A 24,441-nucleotide genomic window follows, 5' to 3' on the forward strand; every position below is an offset into this window, starting at 1 on the left:
AACATAAAATAACATAAAATAACATAAAATAAAATAAAATAAAATAAAAAATAAAATAAAATAAAATAAAATAAAATAAAATACAATAAAATAAAATACAATAAAATAAAATAAATAAAATAAAATAAAATAACATAAAATAAAATAAAATAAAATAAAATAAAATAAAATAAAATAAAATTAAAATAAAATAAAATAAAATAAAATAAAATAAAATAAAATAACATAAAATAAAATAACATAAAATAAAATAAAATAAAATAAAATTCCTGTTCTTTCCCCAGAATTCCACGGGATTGCGCGACGGCGCCGCGGGACCACTTGGATCTCCGAGCCCTCCACGCCAAATCTCTCCACGAAACATCTCCGACCTTCTGCTGCTAATTAACGACGAGTTAATCAAGCCCGGGGGGAGATAACGACCCGTCCCAATTCCCACTTTTGTCTTTTTCCGGGACGATGAATCTTTGGCCGTTTTTACGGAACGCCGGCGATGAGGAAACGCCAAAACCAGCTTGGCCGGAGGTCAAGTTGACCTTGCTGAAGGTCACCCGCCGTGTCCTCCTGGTTTGGGACAGGAGGTCTCCTCCAGGATCAATCCCACCAGGAATCCACCGGGAGGAAGCCAGAAGAGACCGGAAGGTGACGTTCCCCAAAAATCGGGAATCCACTCCCGCCGCCTCCGGGAGCGCGACGGAGAGTTCCAAAAATGGTGATTTGTTTCTTCTCCTCCTCCTGGTGTCTCCGGTGGGACGCGGGGAATGGTCCTCACGTCCAGAAGAAAAGCTTCGGGCGGATTTTGGGAAGGAATTCTTCCCCTGCGAGGGGCTGGGATGGAATTCCCAGAAAAGCCGCGGCTGCTCCGCGCTGGAAGCGTCCAAAGGTTTAAGTTGGATGAGGGTTGAGAAGAAGACCCGGCCAGGGAGGTCCCACCACAATGATACCACCAAAAAACAACGGTCAACACTCATCCTGGTTTTTTTCCTCCCAAAAAAAAAGGGATTTTCATCCCACGGCTCCTCTTCCTCACTTCCACGGGAAACGGGGGATGGATTCACCTCGGGAAAAAATCGGGAATTTTTAATTAATCCGTTTATTGGCCGTGACGGAAACGCGGAGCGTGGTGGTTCCTCAGCTCCTTCCCGGGTTTCTCCAAAGCTCCTGCGAAGCCTCTTCCCGAATTTTGGGGCTGGATTTCCACAATCCACGTGGACGACGAATCCGGATGGAGAAAGGTTGAACGTGGCCACGGCGGGATTTGGACGCCGAACCGTCGGGGACACCGGAGCTCCAACCGTGGAGGACGAATCCCAAAACTTCCCCGTGGGAGCCATGAGCTGGAAAAATTCCACGTTTTCGGCAAATTTCGGCCTCCTCCCCACAACGGAGGTGGCCCCACCACCACGACCACCTCCGAAAGCCCAGCAGACACCAACCCAGGGCTGAAACCACCTCTGGTGGCTCCACGTGAGGTTCTGTGGAGCTCCAAAAGGTGGTGCCAGGATTATTTTTTTTGGGAGCCAACCCAAATTTCCCCGATTTCTTCGCTGTGAAGAGATTCCTGTTGACCACAAGAAGATTCTTGGATGTGGAGGTCCGGGAGAAATGGAGGAAGACCAAATCCAAGGATCTTCTGCGGGTGGATCCTGCACCATCCTGCTCTCCAAGCCGGGAATTCTTCCTGCTCATGGATTGGACATCCCAAATCTCCACGAAAATCTGGAGCACAACTGGGGACCTTCTCCAGCTCCAGAATTGGAACGACGGATTCTCCACAGCTTTGGAGAGCTTTGGTGCCATCCCTGCCGTCGGGAGGAGAAAAGGAGAAGTTCCTTCATGTTGAAGGGTTTTGGTTGGACCTTCCGACCGTTGATTGGCCAACGTAACCACGGGACGAAGACAGAAATTTGGGATTTCTCCCAAAAAAAAGCAGATTTCCTGATGGGAAGATTGATTGATTGATTGATTGATTGATTGATTTTTGATGTCAGGAGAAGAAGTTCCTTCATGTTGAAGGTTTTTGGTTGGACCTTCCAACCGTTGATTGGCCAAGGCAACCATGGGATGAAGACAGAAATTTGAGATTTCTCCCAAAAAAAAGATTTCCTGATGGGAAGATTGATTGATTAATTGATTGATTGATTGATTTTGGATGTCGGGAGGAGAAAAGGAGAAGTTCCTTCATGTTGAAGGGTTTTGGTTTAAAATCCATCTTGACCAGCCTTGGACCTTCCGACCGTTGATTGGCCAACGTAACCATGGGATGAAAACAGAAATTTGGGATTCCTTCCACAAGTGGGTTTCCTGATGGGAAGATTGATTGATTGATTGATTGATTGATTGATTTTGGATGTCGGGAGAAGAAGTTCCTTCATGTTGAAGGTTTTTGGTTGGACCTTCCAACCGTTGATTGGCCAACGCAACCATGGGATGAAGACAGAAATTTGGGATTTCTCCCAAAAAAAAAGATTTCCTGATGGGAAGATTGATTGATTGATTGATTGATTGATTTTGGATGTCGGGAGGAGAAAAGGAGAAGTTCCTTCATGTTGAAAGGTTTTGGTTTCAAATCCAGCTTGAGGAACCTTCCAACCATTGATTGGCCAACGCAACCATGGGATGAAGACAGAAATTTGGGATTCCTTCCACAAGTGGATTTCCTGATGGGAAGATTGATTGATTGATTGATTGATTGATTGATTGATTTTGGATGTCGGGAGGAGAAAAGGAGAAGTTCCTTCATGTTGAAGGGTTTTGGTTTCAAATCCAGCTCGAGGAACCTTCCAACCATTGATTGGCCAACGCAACCATGGGATGAAGACAGAAATTTGGGATTCCTTCCACAAGTGGATTTCCTGATGGGAAGATTGATTGATTGATTGATTGATTGATTGATTGATTTTGGATGTCGGGAGGAGAAAAGGAGAAGTTCCTTCATGTTGAAGGGTTTTGGTTTCAAATCCAGCTCGAGGAACCTTCCAACCATTGATTGGCCAACGCAACCATGGGATGAAGACAGAAATTTGGGATTTCTCCCAAAAAAAAGCAGATTTCCCGATGGGAAGATTGATTGATTGATTGATTGATTGATTGATTGATTGATTTTGGATGTCGGGAGGAGAAAAGGAGAAGTTCCTTCATGTTGAAGGGTTTTGGTTTCAAATCCAGCTCGAGGAACCTTCCAACCATTGATTGGCCAATGCAACCATGGGATGAAGACAGAAATTTGGGATTTCTCCCAAAAAAAAGCAGATTTCCCGATGGGAAGATTGATTGATTGATTGATTGATTGATTGATTGATTGATTTTGGATGTCGGGAGGAGAAAAGGAGAAGTTCCTTCATGTTGAAGGGTTTTGGTTTCAAATCCAGCTTGAGGAACCTTCCAACCATTGATTGGCCAACGCAACCATGGGATGAAGACAGAAATTTGGGATTTCTCCCAAAAAAAAGCAGATTTCCCGATGGGAAGATTGATTGAGTGATTGATTGATTTTGGATGACGGTTCCATTGGGCTCCACGCAGCTCCAAATCCATCATCTCCATGTCGGGACAACCAGAGACTTTCCAAAGTGTCCTTCCCACCCCAGGAAATGTCCCAAGGCCATCTTGGAGAGGACTTGAAGCAACCTGAGATACTGGGAGGTGTCCCCACCCTTGGGATGGTTTGGATCTTGGAGGTCCCACCCAACCCATTCCACAATTCCCCAATTAATTACCCCCCTTCCAATTATCGGGAACTCATGACGAGCTCCCATTCCAGTTGGCGGCGCGTGGGCTCGCAGCTAATTAATTAGGCAAAGCTGCTAATTAGCTCCTTGGCTGGGCAAGGATGGGAGATACTCCACAGATCCCCAAAATCCGGTCTCATCCCCATCTCGGATTTTTGGGGTTTGACAAGGAGCTGGTGGGGTCCAACGGGGAATTTTGGGGTTCAGGGAGGATTTTGGGGGTTCAGGAAGGAATTTGGGGGGTTCCGTGAGGATTTTGGGGGTTCAAGAAGGAATTTTGGGGTTCAGGAAGGAATTTTGGGGTTCAGTGAGAATTTTGGGGGTTCAGGAAGGAATTTGGGGGTTCAGTGAGGATTTTGGGGGGTTCAGGAAGGAATTTTGGGGTTCAGGAAGGAATTTTGGGGGTTCCGTGAGGATTTTGGAGGTTCAGTGAGGATTTTGGGGGTTCAATGAGGATTTTGAGGGTTCAGGAAGGAATTTTGGGGTTCAGTGAGGATTTTGGGGGTTCAGGAAGGAATTTGGGGGTTCAGTGAGGATTTTGGAGGTTCAGGAAGGAATTTGGGGGTTCAGTGAGGATTTTGGAGGTTCAGAGGGGATTGAGAAGGAATTTTGGGGTTCAAGAAGGAATTTTGGGGTTCAGTGAGGACTTTGGGGGTTCAAAGAGAATTTTGGGAGTTCAATGAGAATTTTGGAGTTCAGGAAGGAATTTTGGGGCTTCAGTGAGGATTTTGGAGGTTCAGTGGGGATTGAGAAGGAATTTTGGGGTTCAAGAAGGAATTTGGGGGTTCAGTGAGGAATTTTGGGGGTTCAATGAGAATTTTGGGGTTCAATGAGAATTTTGGAGTTCAGGAAGGAATTTTGGGGGTTCAGTGAGGATTTTGGGGGTTCAATGAGGATTTTGGGGGTTCAGGAAGGAATTTGGGGGTTCAGTGAGGATTTTGGAGGTTCAGGAAGGAATTTGGGGGTTCAGTGAGGATTTTGGAGGTTCAGAGGGGATTGAGAAGGAATTTTGGGGTTCAAGAAGGAATTTGGGGGTTCAGTGAGGACTTTGGGGGTTCAAAGAGAATTTTGGGGTTCAAGGAGGATTTTGGAGTTCAGGAAGGAATTTTGGGGATTCAGTGAGGATTTGGGGTTCAACAAAAAATTTTTGGGTTCAGTGAGGATTTTGGGGTTCAATGAGGATTTTGGGGTTTTCAGTGAGGATTTTGGGGGTTCAGAGGGGATTTTTGGAGATCAAGAGGGACTTGGTGGAGTTCAGTGAGGATTTGGGATTCATGAAGGAATTTGGGGGTTCAGTGAGGATTTTGGGGTTCAAGAAGGAATTTGGGGGTTCAAGAAGGAATTTTGGGGGTTCAGTGAGGAATTTTGGGGTTCAATGAGAATTTTGGGGTTCAAGGAGGATTTTTGGAGCTCAAGAGGAACTTGGTGGGATTCAGTTTGGGGTTCAGTGAGGATTTGGGGTTCAAGAAGAAATTTTGGGGTTCGAGAAGGAATTTTGGGGTTTGAGAAGGAATTTTGGGGTTCATTGAGGATTTTTGGAGCTCAAGAGGAATTTGGTTGGATTCAGTTTGGGGTTCAGGAAAGAATTTTGGGGTTCAAGAAGGAATTTTGGGGTTCAGTGAGGATTTTGGGGGTTCAGAGGGGATTGAGAAGGAATTTTGGGGTTCAAGAAGGAATTTTGGGGTTCAGTGAGGAATTTTGGGGGTTCAATGAGAATTTTGGGAGTTCAATGAGAATTTTGGAGTTCAGGAAGGAATTTTGGGGTTCAGTGAGGATTTTGGGGGTTCAGTGGGGATTGAGAAGGAATTTTGGGGTTCAAGAAGGAATTTGGGGGTTCAGTGAGGAATTTTGGGGGTTCAATGAGGATTTTGGGGTTCAAGGAGGATTTTTGGAAATCAAGAGGAACTTGGTGGGATTCAGTTTGGGGTTCAGTGAGGATTTGGGGTTCAAGAAGGAATTTGGGGGTTCAAGAAGGAATTTTGGGGTTCAATGAGGATTTTGGGGTTCAGTGAGGAATTTTGGGGGTTCAATGAGAATTTTGGGAGTTCAGTGAGGATTTTTGGAGATCAAGAGGAACTTGGTGGGATTCAGTTTGGGGTTCAAGAAGGAATTTGGGGGTTCAGTGAGGATTTTGGGGTTCAAGAAGGAATTTGGGGGTTCAGTGAGGATTTTGGGGGGTTCAGGAAGGAATTTGGGGGTTCAGGAAGGAATTTTGGGGGTTCCGTGAGGATTTTGGAGGTTCAGTGAGGACTTTGGGGGTTCAAAGAGAATTTTGGAGTTCAGGAAGGAATTTTGGGGGTTCATTGAGGATTTTGGGGGTTCAGAGGGGATTGAGAAGGAATTTTGGGGTTCAAGAAGGAATTTTGGGGTTCAGTGAGGACTTTGGGGGTTCAAAGAGAATTTTGGGAGTTCAATGAGAATTTTGGAGTTCAGGAAGGAATTTTGGGGGTTCAGTGAGGATTTTGGGGGTTCAATGAGGATTTTGGGGGTTCAGGAAGGAATTTTGGGGTTCAGTGAGGATTTTGGAGGTTCAGGAAGGAATTTGGGGGTTCAGTGAGGATTTTGGAGGTTCAGAGGGGATTGAGAAGGAATTTTGGGGTTCAAGAAGGAATTTGGGGGTTCAGTGAGGACTTTGGGGGTTCAAAGAGAATTTTGGGGTTCAAGGAGGATTTTGGAGTTCAGGAAGGAATTTTGGGGGTTCAGTGAGGATTTTGGGGGTTCAGTGGGGATTGAGAAGGAATTTTGGGGTTCAAGAAGGAATTTGGGGGTTCAGTGAGGATTTTGGGGTTCAGGAAGGAATTTTGGGGGTTCAATGAGAATTTTGGGGTTCAATGATAATTTTGGGGTTCAAGGAGGATTTTTGGAGCTCAAGAGGAACTTGGTGGGATTCAGTTTGGGGTTCAGTGAAGATTTGGGGTTCAAGAAGGAATTTTGGGGTTCAATGAGGATTTTGGGGTTTCATTGCGGATTTTTGGATATCAAGAAGAACTTGGTTGGATTCAATTTGGGGTTCAGGGAGGAATTTGGGGTTCAAGAAGGAATTTTGGGGTTCAGTGAGGATTTTGGGGATTCAGAGGGGATTGAGAAGAAATTTTGGGGTTCAAGAAGGAATTTTGGGGATTCAGTGAGGATTTGGGGTTCAACAAAAAATTTTTGGGTTCAGTGAGGATTTTGGGGTTCAATGAGGATTTTGGGGTTTTCAGTGAGGATTTTGGGGGTTCAGAGGGGATTTTTGGAGATCAAGAGGGACTTGGTGGAGTTCAGTGAGGATTTGGGATTCATGAAGGAATTTGGGGGTTCAGTGAGGATTTTGGGGTTCAAGAAGGAATTTGGGGGTTCAAGAAGGAATTTTGGGGGTTCAGTGAGGAATTTTGGGGTTCAATGAGAATTTTGGGGTTCAAGGAGGATTTTTGGAGCTCAAGAGGAACTTGGTGGGATTCAGTTTGGGGTTCAGTGAGGATTTGGGGTTCAAGAAGAAATTTTGGGGTTCGAGAAGGAATTTTGGGGTTTGAGAAGGAATTTTGGGGTTCATTGAGGATTTTTGGAGCTCAAGAGGAATTTGGTTGGATTCAGTTTGGGGTTCAGGAAAGAATTTTGGGGTTCAAGAAGGAATTTTGGGGTTCAGTGAGGATTTTGGGGGTTCAGAGGGGATTGAGAAGGAATTTTGGGGTTCAAGAAGGAATTTTGGGGTTCAGTGAGGAATTTTGGGGGTTCAATGAGAATTTTGGGAGTTCAATGAGAATTTTGGAGTTCAGGAAGGAATTTTGGGGTTCAGTGAGGATTTTGGGGGTTCAGTGGGGATTGAGAAGGAATTTTGGGGTTCAAGAAGGAATTTGGGGGTTCAGTGAGGAATTTTGGGGGTTCAATGAGGATTTTGGGGTTCAAGGAGGATTTTTGGAAATCAAGAGGAACTTGGTGGGATTCAGTTTGGGGTTCAGTGAGGATTTGGGGTTCAAGAAGGAATTTGGGGGTTCAAGAAGGAATTTTGGGGTTCAATGAGGATTTTGGGGTTCAGTGAGGAATTTTGGGGGTTCAATGAGAATTTTGGGGTTCAATGTGGATTTTGGGGGTTCAAGGAGGATTTTTGGAGCTCAAGAGGAACTTGGTGGGATTCAGTTTGGGGTTCAGTGAGGATTTGGGGTTCAAGAAGAAATTTTGGGGTTCGAGAAGGAATTTTGGGGGTTCAATGAGGATTTTGGGGGTTCAATGATCATTTTGGGGTTTCACTGATTATTTGGTGGCTCAAGAAGCAATTTTGGACTTCCTCGAGAACTTCTGGCGTTCCACAACGACCTGAAGCCGTCCCACCAAGGGCAGAGACGAGTGAAAAACCCTTCGGGGATAAAACCTCGTCCACTGTCCCCATCCCAGGCGATTCCGGAGGGAAATTCCGGCTACCTGTAGTGCAGGAGTTGTCCTTCCGTGCCGTAATCCCGGAAAACGTCGAATTCCTTCTCCAACGCTCCGGAAGGCGGCGAGCTGAAAAACAGGAACGGCGGGTCAGGAGTTACCGGCGGAGACGTCGAGGTCTCCTCTAGGATCCATGGAGATGGATTCCCACCAGGATGGGATTTTTTAAAAATTTTTTAAAATTTATTTATTTATTATTTTTTGAATTTTTGGAGTTGTCGGCCCGATGACGACCAAGCCGCCCACGGCCAACCCTTCGAAGAACCAAATTGTCCCTTAAAAAAAAAATCCGAGAAGATGCCAAAAATCTCCCGGCTCCATCCCGGCCTTTCGACAACCTCGGATATCCAGAGTTGACGTGGGAAGAGGAAAATCCCAAAAAAAACCCAATTTTGGTCACATTTTTATCAAAATCTGAACCTGGAGAGCTTTTGTTCCCAGGAGATGGAGAAGGTCACACCACCAACCCACTCCAAGAGATGCCACGCTTGGAAAAACATGAGGAGAAAAATAAAAATAATCAAAAATCCATCTGGAACGGCGGGATGGAATTCCCAAAACGGATTTTTTTGGACTTGGTGGGGTTCGGTGAAGATTTGGGAATTCAGACTTGGAGCCCAAGAAGGATTTTGTGGGATTTGAGGATCAAGGAGGATTTTGTGGATTCGAGGAGGATCAAGGAGGATTTTGAGGGATTCGAGGAGGATCAAGAAGGATTTTGAGGGATTTGAGGAGGATCGAGGAGGATTTTGTGGGATTTGAGGAAAGTCAAGGAGGATTTTGTGGGATTTGAGGATCAAGGAGGATTTTGTGGATTCGAGGAGGATCAGGAAGGATTTTGTGGGATTTGAGGAGGATCAAGGAGGATTTTGTGGGATTCGAGGAAGGTCAAGGAGGATTTTGTGGATTCGAGGAGGATCAAGAAGGATTTTGAGGGATTTGAGGAGGATCAAGGAGGATTTTGTGGGATTCGAGGAGGATCGAGGAGGATTTTGTGGGATTCGAGGAGGATCAGGAAGGATTTTGTGGGATTTGAGGAGGATCAAGGAGGATTTTGAGGGATTTGAGGAGGATCAAGGAGGATTTTGTGGATTTGAGGAGGATCAAGGAGGATTTTGTGGGATTCGAGGAGGATCAGGAAGGATTTTGTGGGATTCGTGAAGGATCAAGGAGGATTTTGAGGGATTCGAGGAGGATCAAGGAGGATTTTGTGGATTTGAGGAGGATCGAGGAGGATTTTGTGGGATTTGAGGAAAGTCAAGGAGGATTTTGTGGATTCGAGGAGGATCAAGGAGGATTTTGTGGGATTCGAGGAGGATCAGGAAGGATTTTGTGGGATTCGAGGAGGATCAAGAAGGATTTTGAGGGATTCGAGGAGGATCAAGAAGGATTTTGTGGGATTCGTGAAGGATCAAGGAGGATTTTGTGGATTCGAGGAGGATCAGGAAGGATTTTGTGGGAATGGAATTCCTCCTCCTCCTCCTCCTCGTCCTCCTCGTCCTCCAGGATTCCCGAGACAAAAGCATCACCTCTGATCCCGTAGATTCCATGGATTCGGGTGTTGTACCCAAATAATTTGGAATGATTTAGAATGATGTCATCAGAATTTTGATAGAGCCTCAAATCCGTGGAGGAATCCAGCTGGGTCTCCACATTCATGGGAGAATCCAGATGGATCTCCAAATCCATGGTGGAATCCATTTGGATTCCCAAATCCATGGTGGAATCCAGATGGATTCCCAAATCCATGTCAAAATTTAGATGGATCCCCACATCCATGGTGGAATCCAGATGGATCTCCAAATCCATGGCAGAATCCAGGTGGATCTCCATATCCACGTCAAAATTTAGATGGATCCCCAACTCCATGGTGGAATCCAGATGGATCCCCACATCCATGGTGGAATCCAGATGGATCTCCACATCCATGGTGGAATCCAGATGGATCTCCAAATCAATGGCGGAATCCAGGTGGATCTCCATATCCACGTCAAAATTTAGATGGATCCCAAATCTACGGAGGAATCCAGATGGATCCCCACATCCATGGTGGAATCCAGATGGATCTCCAAATCAATGGTGGAATCCAACTGGATCTCCACATCCATGTCAGAATCCAGATGGATCCCCACATCCATGGTGGAATTCAGATGGATTCCCAAATCCAAGTCAAAATTTAGATGGATCCCCACATCCATGGTGGAATTTAGATGGATCCCAAATCCATGGAGGAATCCAGATGGATCCCAAATCCATGTCAAAATTTAGATGGATTCCCAAATTCATGGTGGAATCCAGATGGATCTCCACATCCATGGTGGAATTCAGATGGATCTCCACATCCATGGTGGAATTTAGATGGATCACAAATCCATGGTGGAATCCAGATGGATCCCCAACTCCATGGTGGAATCCAGATGGATTCCCAAATCCATGTCAAAATTTAGATGGATCACAAATCCATGTCAGAATCCAGATGGATCCCCAAATCCATGTCAAAATTTAGATGGATCCCCAAATCCAAGTCAAAATTTAGATGGATCTCCAAATCCATGGTGGAATCCATTTGGATTCCCAAATCCATGTCGGAATCCAGATGGATTCCCAAATCCATGTCAAAATTTAGATGGATCTCCACATCCATGGTGGAATCCAGATGGGTCCCACCCCTGGAAGTGTCCAAGGCTGGCTGGAGGAACCTGGGACAGGAGAAGGTGTCCCCGCCCAGGAACCGGACGAGCTTTAAGGTCCTTTCCAAGCCCGAACCATTCCGTGATTCCAGGAGAATTCCGGAGCCGCCCGAGGTCCTCTCCATGGGATCTGCTTCCCATCATCCCACCACCATCCCTGGGGGAAAAACCTGGTGGGAATTTTCCAGGAATCAAAATGATTTTCCACTAATAAATGTGATTTTCCAGGAATCAAAATGATTTTCCACTAATAAATGTGATTTTTCCAATAATTCAGGTGATTTTCCATTAATAAATGCGATTTTCCATTAATAAAAGTGGTTTTCCAAGGAAAAAGGTGGTTTTCCAAAATTGAAGGTGAATTTTCCATTAATAAAAGTGATTTTTCAGGAATCAAAATGATTTCCCATTAATAAATATGATTTTTCCAATAATTCAGGTGAATTTCCATTAATAAATGCGATTTCCCATTAATAAACAGGATTTCCCATTAATAAAAGTGATTTCCCATTAATCAAAGCGATTTCCCATTAATAAAAGCGATTTCCCATTAATAAAAGTGATTTCCCATTAATAAACGTGATTTCCCATTAATAAAAGCGATTTCCCATTAATAAAAGTGATTTCCCATTAATAAACGTGATTTCCCATTAATAAACGTTATTTCCCATTAATAAAAGTGATTTCCCATTAATAAACGTGATTTCCCATTAATAAACGTTATTTCCCATTAATAAAAGTGATTTCCCATTAATAAAAGTGATTTCCCATAAATAAATGCGATTTCCCATTAATAAATGTTATTTCCCATTAATCAAAGCGATTTCCCATTAATAAACGTTATTTTCCATTAATTAACGGGATTTCCCATTAATCAAAGCGATTTCCCATTAATTAACGTTATTTCCCATTAATAAACGCGATTTCCCATTAATAAACGTTAATTTCCATTAATTAATGGGATTTCCCATTAATAAACGCGGTTTTGGTGTCGGAGCGCCGCCGCTGCCGGAGCCGGGGAAAGGAAATCGAAGCCAAAAAAAAAAAAATTTGGGAGTCGGGAAATCTCCCGTGGGGAGGGGAATCAAATTTTGGATAAATTTTGGGAATGCCGGAAGATCCCATCCAAGAATTCCGACCAGGGCTCATCCCTGGGAGTGTCCAAGGCCAGGTTTGGAAGGGACCTCAAAGACGCCGGAATTCCGACAGGCGCCGGAATTCTGACAGGCGACGACAGAATTCCAACAGATGACGACGGAATTCCGACAGGCGATGGAATTCCGACAGGCGATGGAATTCTGACAGGCAACGGAATTCCGACAGACGACGGAATTCCGACAGACGACGGAATTCCGACAGGCGACGGAATTCCGACAGGCGACGACGGAATTCCGACAGGCGATGGAATTCTGACAGGCGACGGAATTCCGACAGACGCCGTAATTCTGACAGATGACGACGGAATTCCGACAGGCGATGGAATTCCGACAGGCGACGATGGAATTCCGACAGGCGACTGAATTCCGACAGGCGACGATGGAATTCCAACAGGCGACGGAATTCCGACAGGCGACGATGGAATTCCGACAGGCGATGATGGAATTCGGACAGGTGACGGAATTCCAACAGGCGATGGAATTCGGACAGGCGACGATGGAATTCCGACAGGCGATGGAATTCCGACAGGCGACGACGGAATTCCGACAGGCGACGGAATTCCGACAGGCGACGGAATTCCGACAGGCGACGATGGAATTCCGACAGGCGACGATGGAATTCCGACAGGCGATGATGGAATTCGGACAGGCAATGGAATTCCGACAGGCGACAGAATTCCGACAGGCGACGGAATTCTGACAGGCGATGGAATTCCAACAGGCGATGGAATTCCGACAGGCGACGCCGGAATTCCGACAGGCGACGACAGAATTCCGTCAGGCGACTGAATTCCAACAGGCGACGGAATTCTGACAGGCGACAACGGAATTCCGACAGGCGACGGAATTCTGACAGGTGACGCCGGAATTCCGACAGGCGACGAAATTCCAACAGACGCCGGAATTCCGACAGGCGACGCCGGAATTCCGACCTCTTTGCCACGGACGTCGCTCGGAGCTGGATTTTCGGGGTGAAACGGGTGGGAATAAACGAAAACACCAGGGATGAAACGATTTTTTGGGATCCTTCCCAAATGGAGGATCTCGTGGAATTCCCAAACTCCAGGAGAACTCAGCTGGGATGGATCCGGCTCCTTTGTCACGGATTCACCGGAAAGAGGAGATCATTCCCGAAGAATCGACACCGGGATGGAATTCCCGGAAAACCGGTGGCTGCCCCATCCGTGGTCAAGTTGGGTGGAGCTTGGAGCGACCTGGAATTTTGGGAATGTTGTCCCAGGGGGATGGAAGTGGGAAAAAAAAAAACCCCCAAAAAAACGGGATTTGTTGCCACAGGCAGGAAATAAAAGGGAAAAAAAAAAAAAAAAAAAAGGGAAAAAGCCGAATTGGAAGAATTCCAAGAATTCCATCCGGCATTCCCTGGAAGTTGCTCCAAGGGCAGGAAGAGCCCGTGGATAAAAAAAAATCGGGAAGAGACGGATTTCCGGTGGAACGGGATGAGGTTCCCACCGCGCCTGGATCCAGATCCAGGTGGGAATTTCAACGGGATCGACAATTCCAGGTTTTAAAATTCCTAAAAAATTCCCTTTTTTTTTTATTTTGCTCCGGCAGCGGAGCAAAAAACTTCATCAGATCATGGAAATTCCATGGAAATTCCATGGAAAAACTTCACCAAATGCTCAAACCTGAGGGTTGGAAGGGAAAATCCCCATCCCAGGTTGATCCAAGCTGACCTTGGACACTTCCAGGGATCCAGGGACAGCCACAAATCCTCTGGGAATTCCATTCCAGTGGAATTCCCGTTCTCCCAGGGAAGAATTCCTTCCCAAAAATCCCATCCATCCCTTCCCTCTGGAAGTTCAAAGCCATTCCCGGTGTCCTGCCCCTCCTTCCCTTGTCCCAAATTCCCTCTCCAGCTCTCCTGGAGAGAATTCCGAGGGAAAACTCCGATCGGATGTTTTTTGACATCTTTGAGGCATCTTTTATTCCACAAATCTGCTTTTTTTTGGGATCGTTGGAAGTCAGGAAAACGGCTGATCCCAGAGAGAATTCCATGGATTGGATTTGGGAAGAATTCCCTTCGGATATTCCAGCTCGGCCGCACTTAAAAAAACGGAAAAGCCGAATTTTATCTCCGACATCCCGGCGCCTTCGGAACCCGAAGAAAAAAGTGGGAATAGCGAGGAAAAACTCGGGCAGATGGGATCGGGGTGAAGACCCCTCACATTCCAAAATTCCTGCGTTTCCGAGGAAAATTCCCCAAAAAAATCCACTTCCTTGTCCCTCAAGCTTCCACTTGGAATTCCTCTTTGGAGCCGAGTTTTCCATGGAAAAGGATTTTTTTTTTTCGCCCGTTCTCCAAGGATTTCAAGGAAATAACCGCAGACGCGGGCGGAAAATCCCGAAATCCCAAAATCCCAAAATCCGGCCGACGTTCCTGCGTGTTGCCGAGTGGCGCTCCGGAGGAAAAGCCGCCAAGCGTGGAAAATTCCAGAGGAAAAAAAAACCGGGAATTCCCGCTGGGAAGGCTCAGCAAAGCCGATGGTGAGATCCCAGGGTTAATTCCGGATCCGGCCGCTAATTAAAAACCCAAAAATTCCCACCTCGCCGCGGAAGCGCGAGGAGATTCCGGCGGGATCCGGGCGCTCGACGACGGCGAATTCCCGGTGAATTCCGATCCCGGATCCGCAGGATGCGAGGGATGGATCGGGAGACGTTCTGCTTCCTCAAATCCTCAATTTTAAGGGAAGCCCTTAAAGCGGGCGGGAATTCCCATTAAAAACTTCCACGCTTCTCCCAAATTCCCGGAAAACTTCAAATAAAATTTCATGGGATGAGAACCGGGAGTTCTTGGAGCCACGGGATCCCGGAGAATCATGGAATGGCCGGGCTTGGAAAGGATCATGGAATTACACATGGAAACCTTCCAAAATTCCAGGTTTTTCCAAGCTCCTTCCAACCCGACCTTGGACACTTCCAGGGATGGGGAGAAAACGCGGGAATGTTTTTTTTTTTTTAATTTTCCCGTCCCCGTCACCTCCAGGGATGCAGGTGGGAATTCCAGGCCAGGAATTCCAGGAATTTTAAAAAAATAATTTTGTTGAAGTTTTGAAGCTCCAAAAGTTGGGATCTGCTCCATGTCCAATCCCTGGGAAGGTCAAGACCTGGAATTCCTGATCCCACCTTGGGAATGATCCTTTCCACAGAAAATTCCTGATCCCAGTTTGGGAATGATCCTTTCCTCAGGAAATTCCTGATCCCAGTTTGGGAATGATCCTTTCCCTGGGAAATTCCTGATCCCAGTTTGGGAATGATCCTTTCCACAGGAAATTCCTGATCCCAGTTTGGGAATGATCCTTTCCCTGGGAAATTCCTGATCCCAGTTTGGGAATGATCCTTTCCTCAGGAAATTCCTGATCCCAGTTTGGGAATGATCCTTTCCCTGGGAAATTCCTGATCCCAGTTTGGGAATGATCCTTTCCACAGGAAATTCCTGATCCCAGTTTGGGAATGATCCTTTCCCTGGGAAATTCCTGATCCCAATTTGGGAATGATCCCTTCCACAGGAAATTCCTGATCCCAGTTTGGGAATGATCCTTTCCCTGGGAAATTCCTGATCCCAGTTTGGGAATGATCCTTTCCACAGGAAATTCCTGATCCCAGTTTGGGAATGATCCTTTCCACAGGAAATTCCTGATCCCAGCTCGGGAATGATCCTTTCCACAGGAAATTCCTGATCCCAGTTTGGGAATGATCCTTTCCCTGGGAAATTCCTGATCCCAGTTTGGGAATGATCCTTTCCACAGGAAATTCCTGATCCCAGTTTGGGAATGATCCTTTCCACAGGAAATTCCTGATCCCAGTTTGGGAATGATCCTTTCCACAGGAAATTCCTGATCCCAGTTTGGGAATGATCCTTTCCCTGGGAAATTCCTGATCCCAGTTTGGGAATGATCCTTTCCACAGGAAATTCCTGATCCCAGTTTGGGAATGATCCTTTCCCTGGGAAATTCCTGATCCCAGCTCGGGAATGATCCTTTCCACAGGAAATTCCTGATCCCAGTTTGGGAATGATCCTTTCCACAGGAAATTCCTGATCCCGGTTTGGGAATGATCCTTTCCACAGGAAATTCCTGATCCCAGTTTGGGAATGATCCTTTCCACAGGAAATTCCTGATCCCAGTTTGGGAATGATCCTTTCCCTGGGAAATTCCTGATCCCAGTTTGGGAATGATCCTTTCCACAGGAAATTCCTGATCCCAGTTTGGGAATGATCCTTTCCACAGGAAATTCCTGATCCCAGTTTGGGAATGATCCTTTCCCTGGGAAATTCCTGATCCCACCTTGGGAATGATCCTTTCCCTGGGAAATTCCTGATCCCAGTTTGGGAATGATCCTTTCCACAGGAAATTCCTGATCCCAGTTTGGGAATGATCCTTTCCACAGGAAATTCCTGATCCCAGCTCGGGAATGATCCTTTCCCTGGGAAATTCCTGATCCCAGTTTGGGAATGATCCTTTCCCTGGGAAATTCCTGATCCCAGTTTGGGAATGATCCTTTCCCTGGGAAATTCCTGATCCCAGTTTGGGAATGATCCTTTCCCCGGGAAATTCCTGATCCCAGTTTGGGAATGATCCTTTCCACAGGAAATTCCTGATCCCAGTTTGGGAATGATCCTTTCCACAGGAAATTCCTGATCCCAGTTTGGGAATGATCCTTTCCCTGGGAAATTCCTGATCCCAGTTTGGGAATGATCCTTTCCCTGGGAAATTCCTGATCCCAGTTTGGGAATGATCCTTTCCACAGGAAATTCCTGATCCCAGTTTGGGAATGATCCTTTCCCTGGGAAATTCCTGATCCCAGTTTGGGAATGATCCTTTCCACAGGAAATTCCTGATCCCAGTTTGGGAATGATCCTTTCCCTGGGAAATTCCTGATCCCAGTTTGGGAATGATCCTTTCCACAGGAAATTCCTGATCCCAGTTTGGGAATGATCCTTTCCACAGGAAATTCCTGATCCCAGTTTGGGAATGATCCTTTCCCTGGGAAATTCCTGATCCCACCTTGGGAATGATCCTTTCCACAGGAAATTCCTGATCCCAGTTTGGGAATGATCCTTTCCCCGGGAAATTCCTGATCCCAGTTTGGGAATGATCCTTTCCCTGGGAAATTCCTGATCCCAGTTTGGGAATGATCCTTTCCACAGGAAATTCCTGATCCCAGTTTGGGAATGATCCTTTCCACAGGAAATTCCTGATCCCAGTTTGGGAATGATCCTTTCCACAGGAAATTCCTGATCCCAGTTTGGGAATGATCCTTTCCCTGGCAAATTCCTGATCCCAGTTTGGGAATGATCCTTTCCACAGGAAATTCCTGATCCCAGTTTGGGAATGATCCTTTCCCCGGGAAATTCCTGATCCCAGTTTGGGAATGATCCTTTCCCTGGGAAATTCCTGATCCCAGTTTGGGAATGATCCTTTCCACAGGAAATTCCTGATCCCAGTTTGGGAATGATCCTTTCCACAGGAAATTCCTGATCCCAGTTTGGGAATGATCCTTTCCACAGGAAATTCCTGATCCCAGTTTGGGAATGATCCTTTCCCTGGGAAATTCCTGATCCCAGTTTGGGAATGATCCTTTCCACAGGAAATTCCTGATCCCAGTTTGGGAATGATCCTTTCCCTGGGAAATTCCTGATCCAACCTCGGGAATGATCCTTTCCCTGGGAAATTCCTGATCCCAGTTTGGGAATGATCCTTTCCCTGGGAAATTCCTGATCCCAGTTTGGGAATGATCCTTTCCACAGGAAATTCCTGATCCCAGTTTGGGAATGATCCTTTCCCTGGGAAATTCCTGATCCCAGTTTGGGAATGATCCTTTCCACAGGAAATTCCTGATCCCAGTTTGGGAATGATCCTTTCCACAGGAAATTCCTGATCCCGGTTTGGGAATGATCCTTTCCACAGGAAATTCCTGATCCCAGTTTGGGAATGATCCTTTCCACAGGAAATTCCTGATCCCAGTTTGGGAATGATCCTTTCCCTGGGAAATTCCTGATCCCAGTTTGGGAATGATCCTTTCCACAGGAAATTCCTGATCCCAGTTTGGGAATGATCCTTTCCACAGGAAATTCCTGATCCCAGTTTGGGAATGATCCTTTCCCTGGGAAATTCCTGATCCCACCTTGGGAATGATCCTTTCCCTGGGAAATTCCTGATCCCAGTTTGGGAATGATCCTTTCCACAGGAAATTCCTGATCCCAGTTTGGGAATGATCCTTTCCACAGGAAATTCCTGATCCCAGCTCGGGAATGATCCTTTCCCTGGGAAATTCCTGATCCCAGTTTGGGAATGATCCTTTCCCTGGGAAATTCCTGATCCCAGTTTGGGAATGATCCTTTCCCTGGGAAATTCCTGATCCCAGTTTGGGAATGATCCTTTCCCCGGGAAATTCCTGATCCCAGTTTGGGAATGATCCTTTCCACAGGAAATTCCTGATCCCAGTTTGGGAATGATCCTTTCCACAGGAAATTCCTGATCCCAGTTTGGGAATGATCCTTTCCCTGGGAAATTCCTGATCCCAGTTTGGGAATGATCCTTTCCACAGGAAATTCCTGATCCCAGTTTGGGAATGATCCTTTCCCTGGGAAATTCCTGATCCCAGTTTGGGAATGATCCTTTCCACAGGAAATTCCTGATCCCAGTTTGGGAATGATCCTTTCCCTGGGAAATTCCTGATCCCAGTTTGGGAATGATCCTTTCCACAGGAAATTCCTGATCCCAGTTTGGGAATGATCCTTTCCACAGGAAATTCCTGATCCCAGTTTGGGAATGATCCTTTCCCTGGGAAATTCCTGATCCCACCTTGGGAATGATCCTTTCCACAGGAAATTCCTGATCCCAGTTTGGGAATGATCCTTTCCCCGGGAAATTCCTGATCCCAGTTTGGGAATGATCCTTTCCCTGGGAAATTCCTGATCCCAGTTTGGGAATGATCCTTTCCACAGGAAATTCCTGATCCCAGTTTGGGAATGATCCTTTCCACAGGAAATTCCTGATCCCAGTTTGGGAATGATCCTTTCCACAGGAAATTCCTGATCCCAGTTTGGGAATGATCCTTTCCCTGGGAAATTCCTGATCCCAGTTTGGGAATGATCCTTTCCACAGGAAATTCCTGATCCCAGTTTGGGAATGATCCTTTCCCTGGGAAATTCCTGATCCAACCTCGGGAATGATCCTTTCCCTGGGAAATTCCTGATCCCAGTTTGGGAATGATCCTTTCCCTGGGAAATTCCTGATCCCAGTTTGGGAATGATCCTTTCCACAGGAAATTCCTGATCCCAGTTTGGGAATGATCCTTTCCCTGGGAAATTCCTGATCCCAGTTTGGGAATGATCCTTTCCACAGGAAATTCCTGATCCCAGTTTGGGAATGATCCTTTCCACAGGAAATTCCTGATCCCAGTTTGGGAATGATCCTTTCCCTGGGAAATTCCTGATCCCAGTTTGGGAATGATCCTTTCCCCGGGAAATTCCTGATCCCAGTTTGGGAATGATCCTTTCCACAGGAAATTCCTGATCCCAGTTTGGGAATGATCCTTTCCCTGGGAAATTCCTGATTCCAGTTTGGGAATGATCCTTTCCCTGGGAAATTCCTGATCCCAGTTTGGGAATGATCCTTTCCACAGGAAATTCCTGATCCCATCTCGGGAATGATCCTTTCCACAGGAAATTCCTGATCCCAGCTTGGGAATGATTCTTTCCACAGGAAATTCCTGATCCCAGTTTGGGAATGATCCTTTCCCTGGGAAATTCCTGATCCCAGTTTGGGAATGATCCTTTCCCTGGGAAATTCCTGATCCCAGTTTGGGAATGATCCTTTCCACAGGAAATTCCTGATCCCAGTTTGGGAATGATCCTTTCCCTGGGAAATTCCTGATCCCAGTTTGGGAATGATCCTTTCCCTGGGAAATTCCTGATCCCAGTTTGGGAATGATCCTTTCCCTGGGAAATTCCTGATCCCAGTTTGGGAATGATCCTTTCCCTGGGAAATTCCTGATCCCAGTTTGGGAATGATCCTTTCCACAGGAAATTCCTGGAGAAGCTGTGGTTGCTCCTGGATCTCTGGGAATGTCCCAGGCCAGGTTGGACGGGGCTTGGAGCAACCTGGGATAATGGAAGTTGTCCCTGCCCATGGAAAAGGCCGAAATTCCGCAGTTTCCGGCAGCTGGAGTTGGGATCGGGAATTCCAGCCCGGATTGGTCTCCTCAACCCGGCCGCATCCTTAACATCAATTAAGAGAAGGCGGACACGTTAATTAACGACCCGCCTCAGGTCTCCTGGAAAAGCTGCTCCGTCCCTGGAATTGTCCCGGGTCAGGTCGGAACGGTGGGAGGTGTCCCTGCCCATGGAAAGAGGTGGGAGAAGATGGATTTGAAGGATTTTTACAACCCAAAGCATTCCATGATTTCCTGATTTTTGGCTTTTAATAACTCCAAACCAGGCCGGGCTCCAAACCCGAATTTCCAACCCTAAAAACGAATTTCAGTGGATGAGAAATGATTCCTTTAGGGAAAATTCCCGCAGGGAACATCTAAAATATCCCAAGGGTGGAGAAACACTTTTTCCTGGTGTTTTTCCCTTTTCCACCTGGATTTGTGGAGGATCCAACTCGGTGGAGACCCACCAAGACTCGAACTCCTTTACAACCCAAACCATTCCATGATTTCCTGATTTTTGGCTTTTAATAATAACTCCAAACCACGCCGGGCTCCAAACCTGAATTTCCAACCCTAAAAACGAATTTCAGTGGATGAGAAATGATTCCTTTAGGGAAACTTTCCACAGGGAACATCTAAAATATCCCAAGGGTGGAGAAACGGTGGAGAAAAATATTTTTCCCTTTTCCACCTGGATTTGTGGAGGATCCAACTCGGTGGAGACCCACCAAGACTTGAACTCCTTTACAACCCAAAGCATTCCATGATTTCCTGATTTGTGGCTTTTAATAATAACTCCAAACCACGCCGGGCTCCAAACCCGAATTTCCAACCCTAAAAACGAATTTCAGTGGATGAGAAATTATTCCTTTAGGGAAAATTCCCACAGGGAACATCTAAAATATCCCAACGGTGGAGAAACACTTTTTCCTGGTGTTTTTCCCTTTTCCACCTGGATTTGTGGAGGATCCAACTGAGACCCACCAAGACTCAAGCTCCTTTACAACCCAAAGCATTCCATGATTTCCTGATTTGTGGCTTTTAATAATAACTCCACGCCGGGCTCCAAACCTGAATTTCCAACCCTAAAAACGAATTTCAGTGGATGAGAAATGATTCCTTTAGGGAAAATTCCTACAGGGAACATCTAAAATATCCCAAGGGTGGAGAAACGGTGGAGAAAAATATTTTTCCCTTTTCCACCTGGATTCGTGGAGGATCCAACCCTGGGAAGACCAAGAGTGGAGCAAGAGGAACCATCCACAAAACATCTTCGGGATCGCTCTCGGAGACCGCCGGCGCGGGAAATTCCCGATTTTCTCCCACCCATCCCACCTTTACCTCTCCGTCTCCTCCTTGACCACGGAATAGTGGCCGGGCTGGCGGCTCGGCCGCTGCTCCTGGACCTTCTCGTTGCTCTCCAGCTCCTGCTCCAAGGAGGAGCTGGTGCTGCCCTCCCTGCTGACGTTGCTGCTCCTGCCGGGGCTGTTTTCCGTGGAAGCGCGCGGCGATTCCGTGTTCTGCTTCAGCGTCTGCAGCTTGGCCAGCGGGATGATGTCGCAGTTCTGGGGACGGTGCCACACGGTCCTCTGCGTGGTGGCATTGTAGTAGTAGAAGCGGGAGGTGTTGGGGTCGAAGAGCTCCCACCACTGGTTCTCGTTGGTGCGTTTGATGCGCACGCCGGCCGGCGGGTCCCAGACGCACTCGCCCGTGATCAGGTTGGCGTACATGCGCTCCCGGGTCCGAGGCTCGATGATCTCCACCCATTCCAGCCTGGAAAAGGACAAGGAGAGAAGGGAGAACGTCAGCCTTGAGCCCTCGCGGAAGGTCGACCGAGATGAGGATTCCGGGATGCGACGCGAGCGCGGGATGGAGAAGAGCAAATCCTCAACTCTTCCTTCAATTCTCATTGAGTCTCCCATGTCCAAGGTTTGATGATTCCCACCCATTCCAGCCTGGAAAAGAGCAGGAAGAGAAGGGGAACATCAACCAATCCCAACCACCCGATGGTTCCATGATTTGATGCATGCGTGGGACGGAGAAGAGCGACTTCTTAACTCTTCCTTCCAACCCCATCAAGACTCCTGTGTCCAAGACTCCATGATTCCCACCCATTCCAGCCTGGAAAAGAGCAGGAAGAGAAGGGGAACATCAACCAATCCCAACCACCCAATGGTTCCATGATTTGACAGAAAAACGGGATGGAGAAGAGCGACTTCTCAACTCTTCCTTCAATTCTCATTGAGCTCCCGTGTCCAAGACTCCATGATTCCCACCCATTCCAGCCTGGAAAAGCACAAGGAGAGAAGGGGAACATCAACCAATCCCAACAATCCGATCATTCCGTGATTTGACAGAAAAACGGGATGGAGAAGAGCAACTTCTCAACTCTTCCTTCCACTCTCATAAAGTCTCCCGTGTCCAAGACTCCATGATTCCCACCCATTCCAGCCTGGAAAAGCACGAGGAGAGAAGGGAAATTCACCCAAGATCCCTTCCAACCCCAACAATCCGATGTTTCATGATTTGACACAAATAAGGGACGGAGAAGAGCAACTTCTCAACTCTTCCTTCCAACCCCATCGAGACTCCCGTGTCCAAGACTCCATGATTCCCACCCATTCCAGCCTGGAAAAGCACAAGGAGAGAAGGGGAACATCAACCAACCCCAACCACCCAACGGTTCCATGATTTGACACGAGCGTGGGACGGAGAAGAGCGACTTCTCAACTCTTCCTTCCACTCCCATTGAGCCTCCCATGTCCAAGGTTTGATGATTCCCACCCATTCCAGCCTGGAAAAGCACAAGGAAAGAGGGAAAGCATCAACCAACCCCAACCACCCGACGGTTCCGTGCTCGACGCTCGCGGGACGACGCGCGACCTCGCAGCGAGCGACCTTCCACCGCCATCGAGTCCCGCGGAACGACTGACGCAAAGCGGGGAATTTTCCGAAGGTTTTCCAGCCAATCCCGGATTTTCAGCTCCAAGGGGAACCCAAGAAGTCTGCGAAGCACGCGGCTGGGTTGGAGGACCCCAAACCCTTGGAGGTCCATGGACGGCCATCAAAGCGCGTTCCGCGAGGGAATGGGAAGGACTGGAGGCACCGGAATCGCCAAGCCGGAGATGAACGGCTCCACCCCGCCAAACCCGGCAGCATTTCCCACGAAAATTCCAAAATTTGGGGATTCCACCTCCCCAGCTCCTTCCCTCCGTGCCGGTTCCACCTCCGGCACTTCCCTCTACAGAGCCTCAGGAGACACCGTCCCTGATCTCTGTCCATTAAAAAAAAATTTGTTTTCAATCCTACAAAATTAATTACGAACTCTAAATATTTAAGATCGGGAATAATTAAGAAGTACAAAAAATAAAATTTTAAAATTCTAAGTCCAAAGAAGACGAAATTAAAAAAAAATAAATAAAAATTAAGGATGTCTTAGCCTTTTTCGCCTTCTTCATGCCCTCCGTGTTTCACGATAATATTGACTTTTTTCTGTTCGTTGAAGTTAAAAACAGATTATTCAACATAAATAATGAATATTAAATTATTCCAACACCGACCGTGTCCTGGGCTCCTTGGGATGGGATGGGATGATGGGATGGGATGGGATGGGATGGGATGGGATGGGATGGGATGGGATCATGGGATGGGATCATGGGATGGGATGGGATGGGATGGGATGGGATGGGATCATGGGATGGGATGGGATGGGATGGGATCATGGGATGGGATGGGATGGGATGGGATCATGGGATGGGATGGGATGGGATGGGATCATGGGATGGGATGGGATCATGGGATGGGATGATGGGATGGGATGGGATGGGATGGGATCATGGGATGGGATGATGGGATGGGATGATGGGATGGGATCATGGGATGGGATGGGATGGGATCATGGGATGGGATCATGGGATGGGATCATGGGATGGGATGGGATGGGATGGGATGGGATGGGATGGGATCATGGGATGGGATGGGATGGGATGGGATCATGGGATGGGATGGGATCATGGGATGGGATCATGGGATGGGATGGGATGGGATGGGATGGGATGGGATGGGATGGGATGATGGGATGGGATCATGGGATGATGGGATCATGGGATGGGATGGGATGATGGGATGGGATGGGATGATGGGATGGGATGGGATGGGATGATGGGATGGGATGGGATGGGATGGGATCATGGGATGGGATGGGATGATGGGATGGGATGGGATGGGATCATGGGATGGGATGGGATGGGATGGGATGGGATGGGATGGGATGGG

At 47.0% G+C, this 24,441-nt stretch overlaps 1 protein-coding gene across 3 annotated transcripts in view; it reads right to left on the reverse strand.

Annotated features, from left to right (window-relative positions):
• Positions 1-24,441, reverse strand: part of ARHGAP39 (Rho GTPase activating protein 39) — a 107,113-nt gene that overhangs the window by 28,271 nt on the left and 54,401 nt on the right. For all 3 annotated transcript variants that reach the window (XM_077781745.1, XM_077781744.1, XM_077781746.1), the window contains exons 2-3: positions 21,508-21,939; positions 8,130-8,210 (exon numbers count right to left, since the gene is read on the reverse strand). In XM_077781745.1, the coding sequence (XP_077637871.1) occupies positions 8,130-8,210; positions 21,508-21,896 (470 nt within the window). In that variant the 5' untranslated portion in view covers positions 21,897-21,939. The remainder of the gene's footprint in view (positions 1-8,129; positions 8,211-21,507; positions 21,940-24,441) is intronic.

Source organism: Lonchura striata, chromosome 1 (genome assembly GCF_046129695.1).
Source record: "Lonchura striata isolate bLonStr1 chromosome 1, bLonStr1.mat, whole genome shotgun sequence".
In the NCBI taxonomy this organism is placed as follows: domain Eukaryota; kingdom Metazoa; phylum Chordata; class Aves; order Passeriformes; family Estrildidae; genus Lonchura; species Lonchura striata.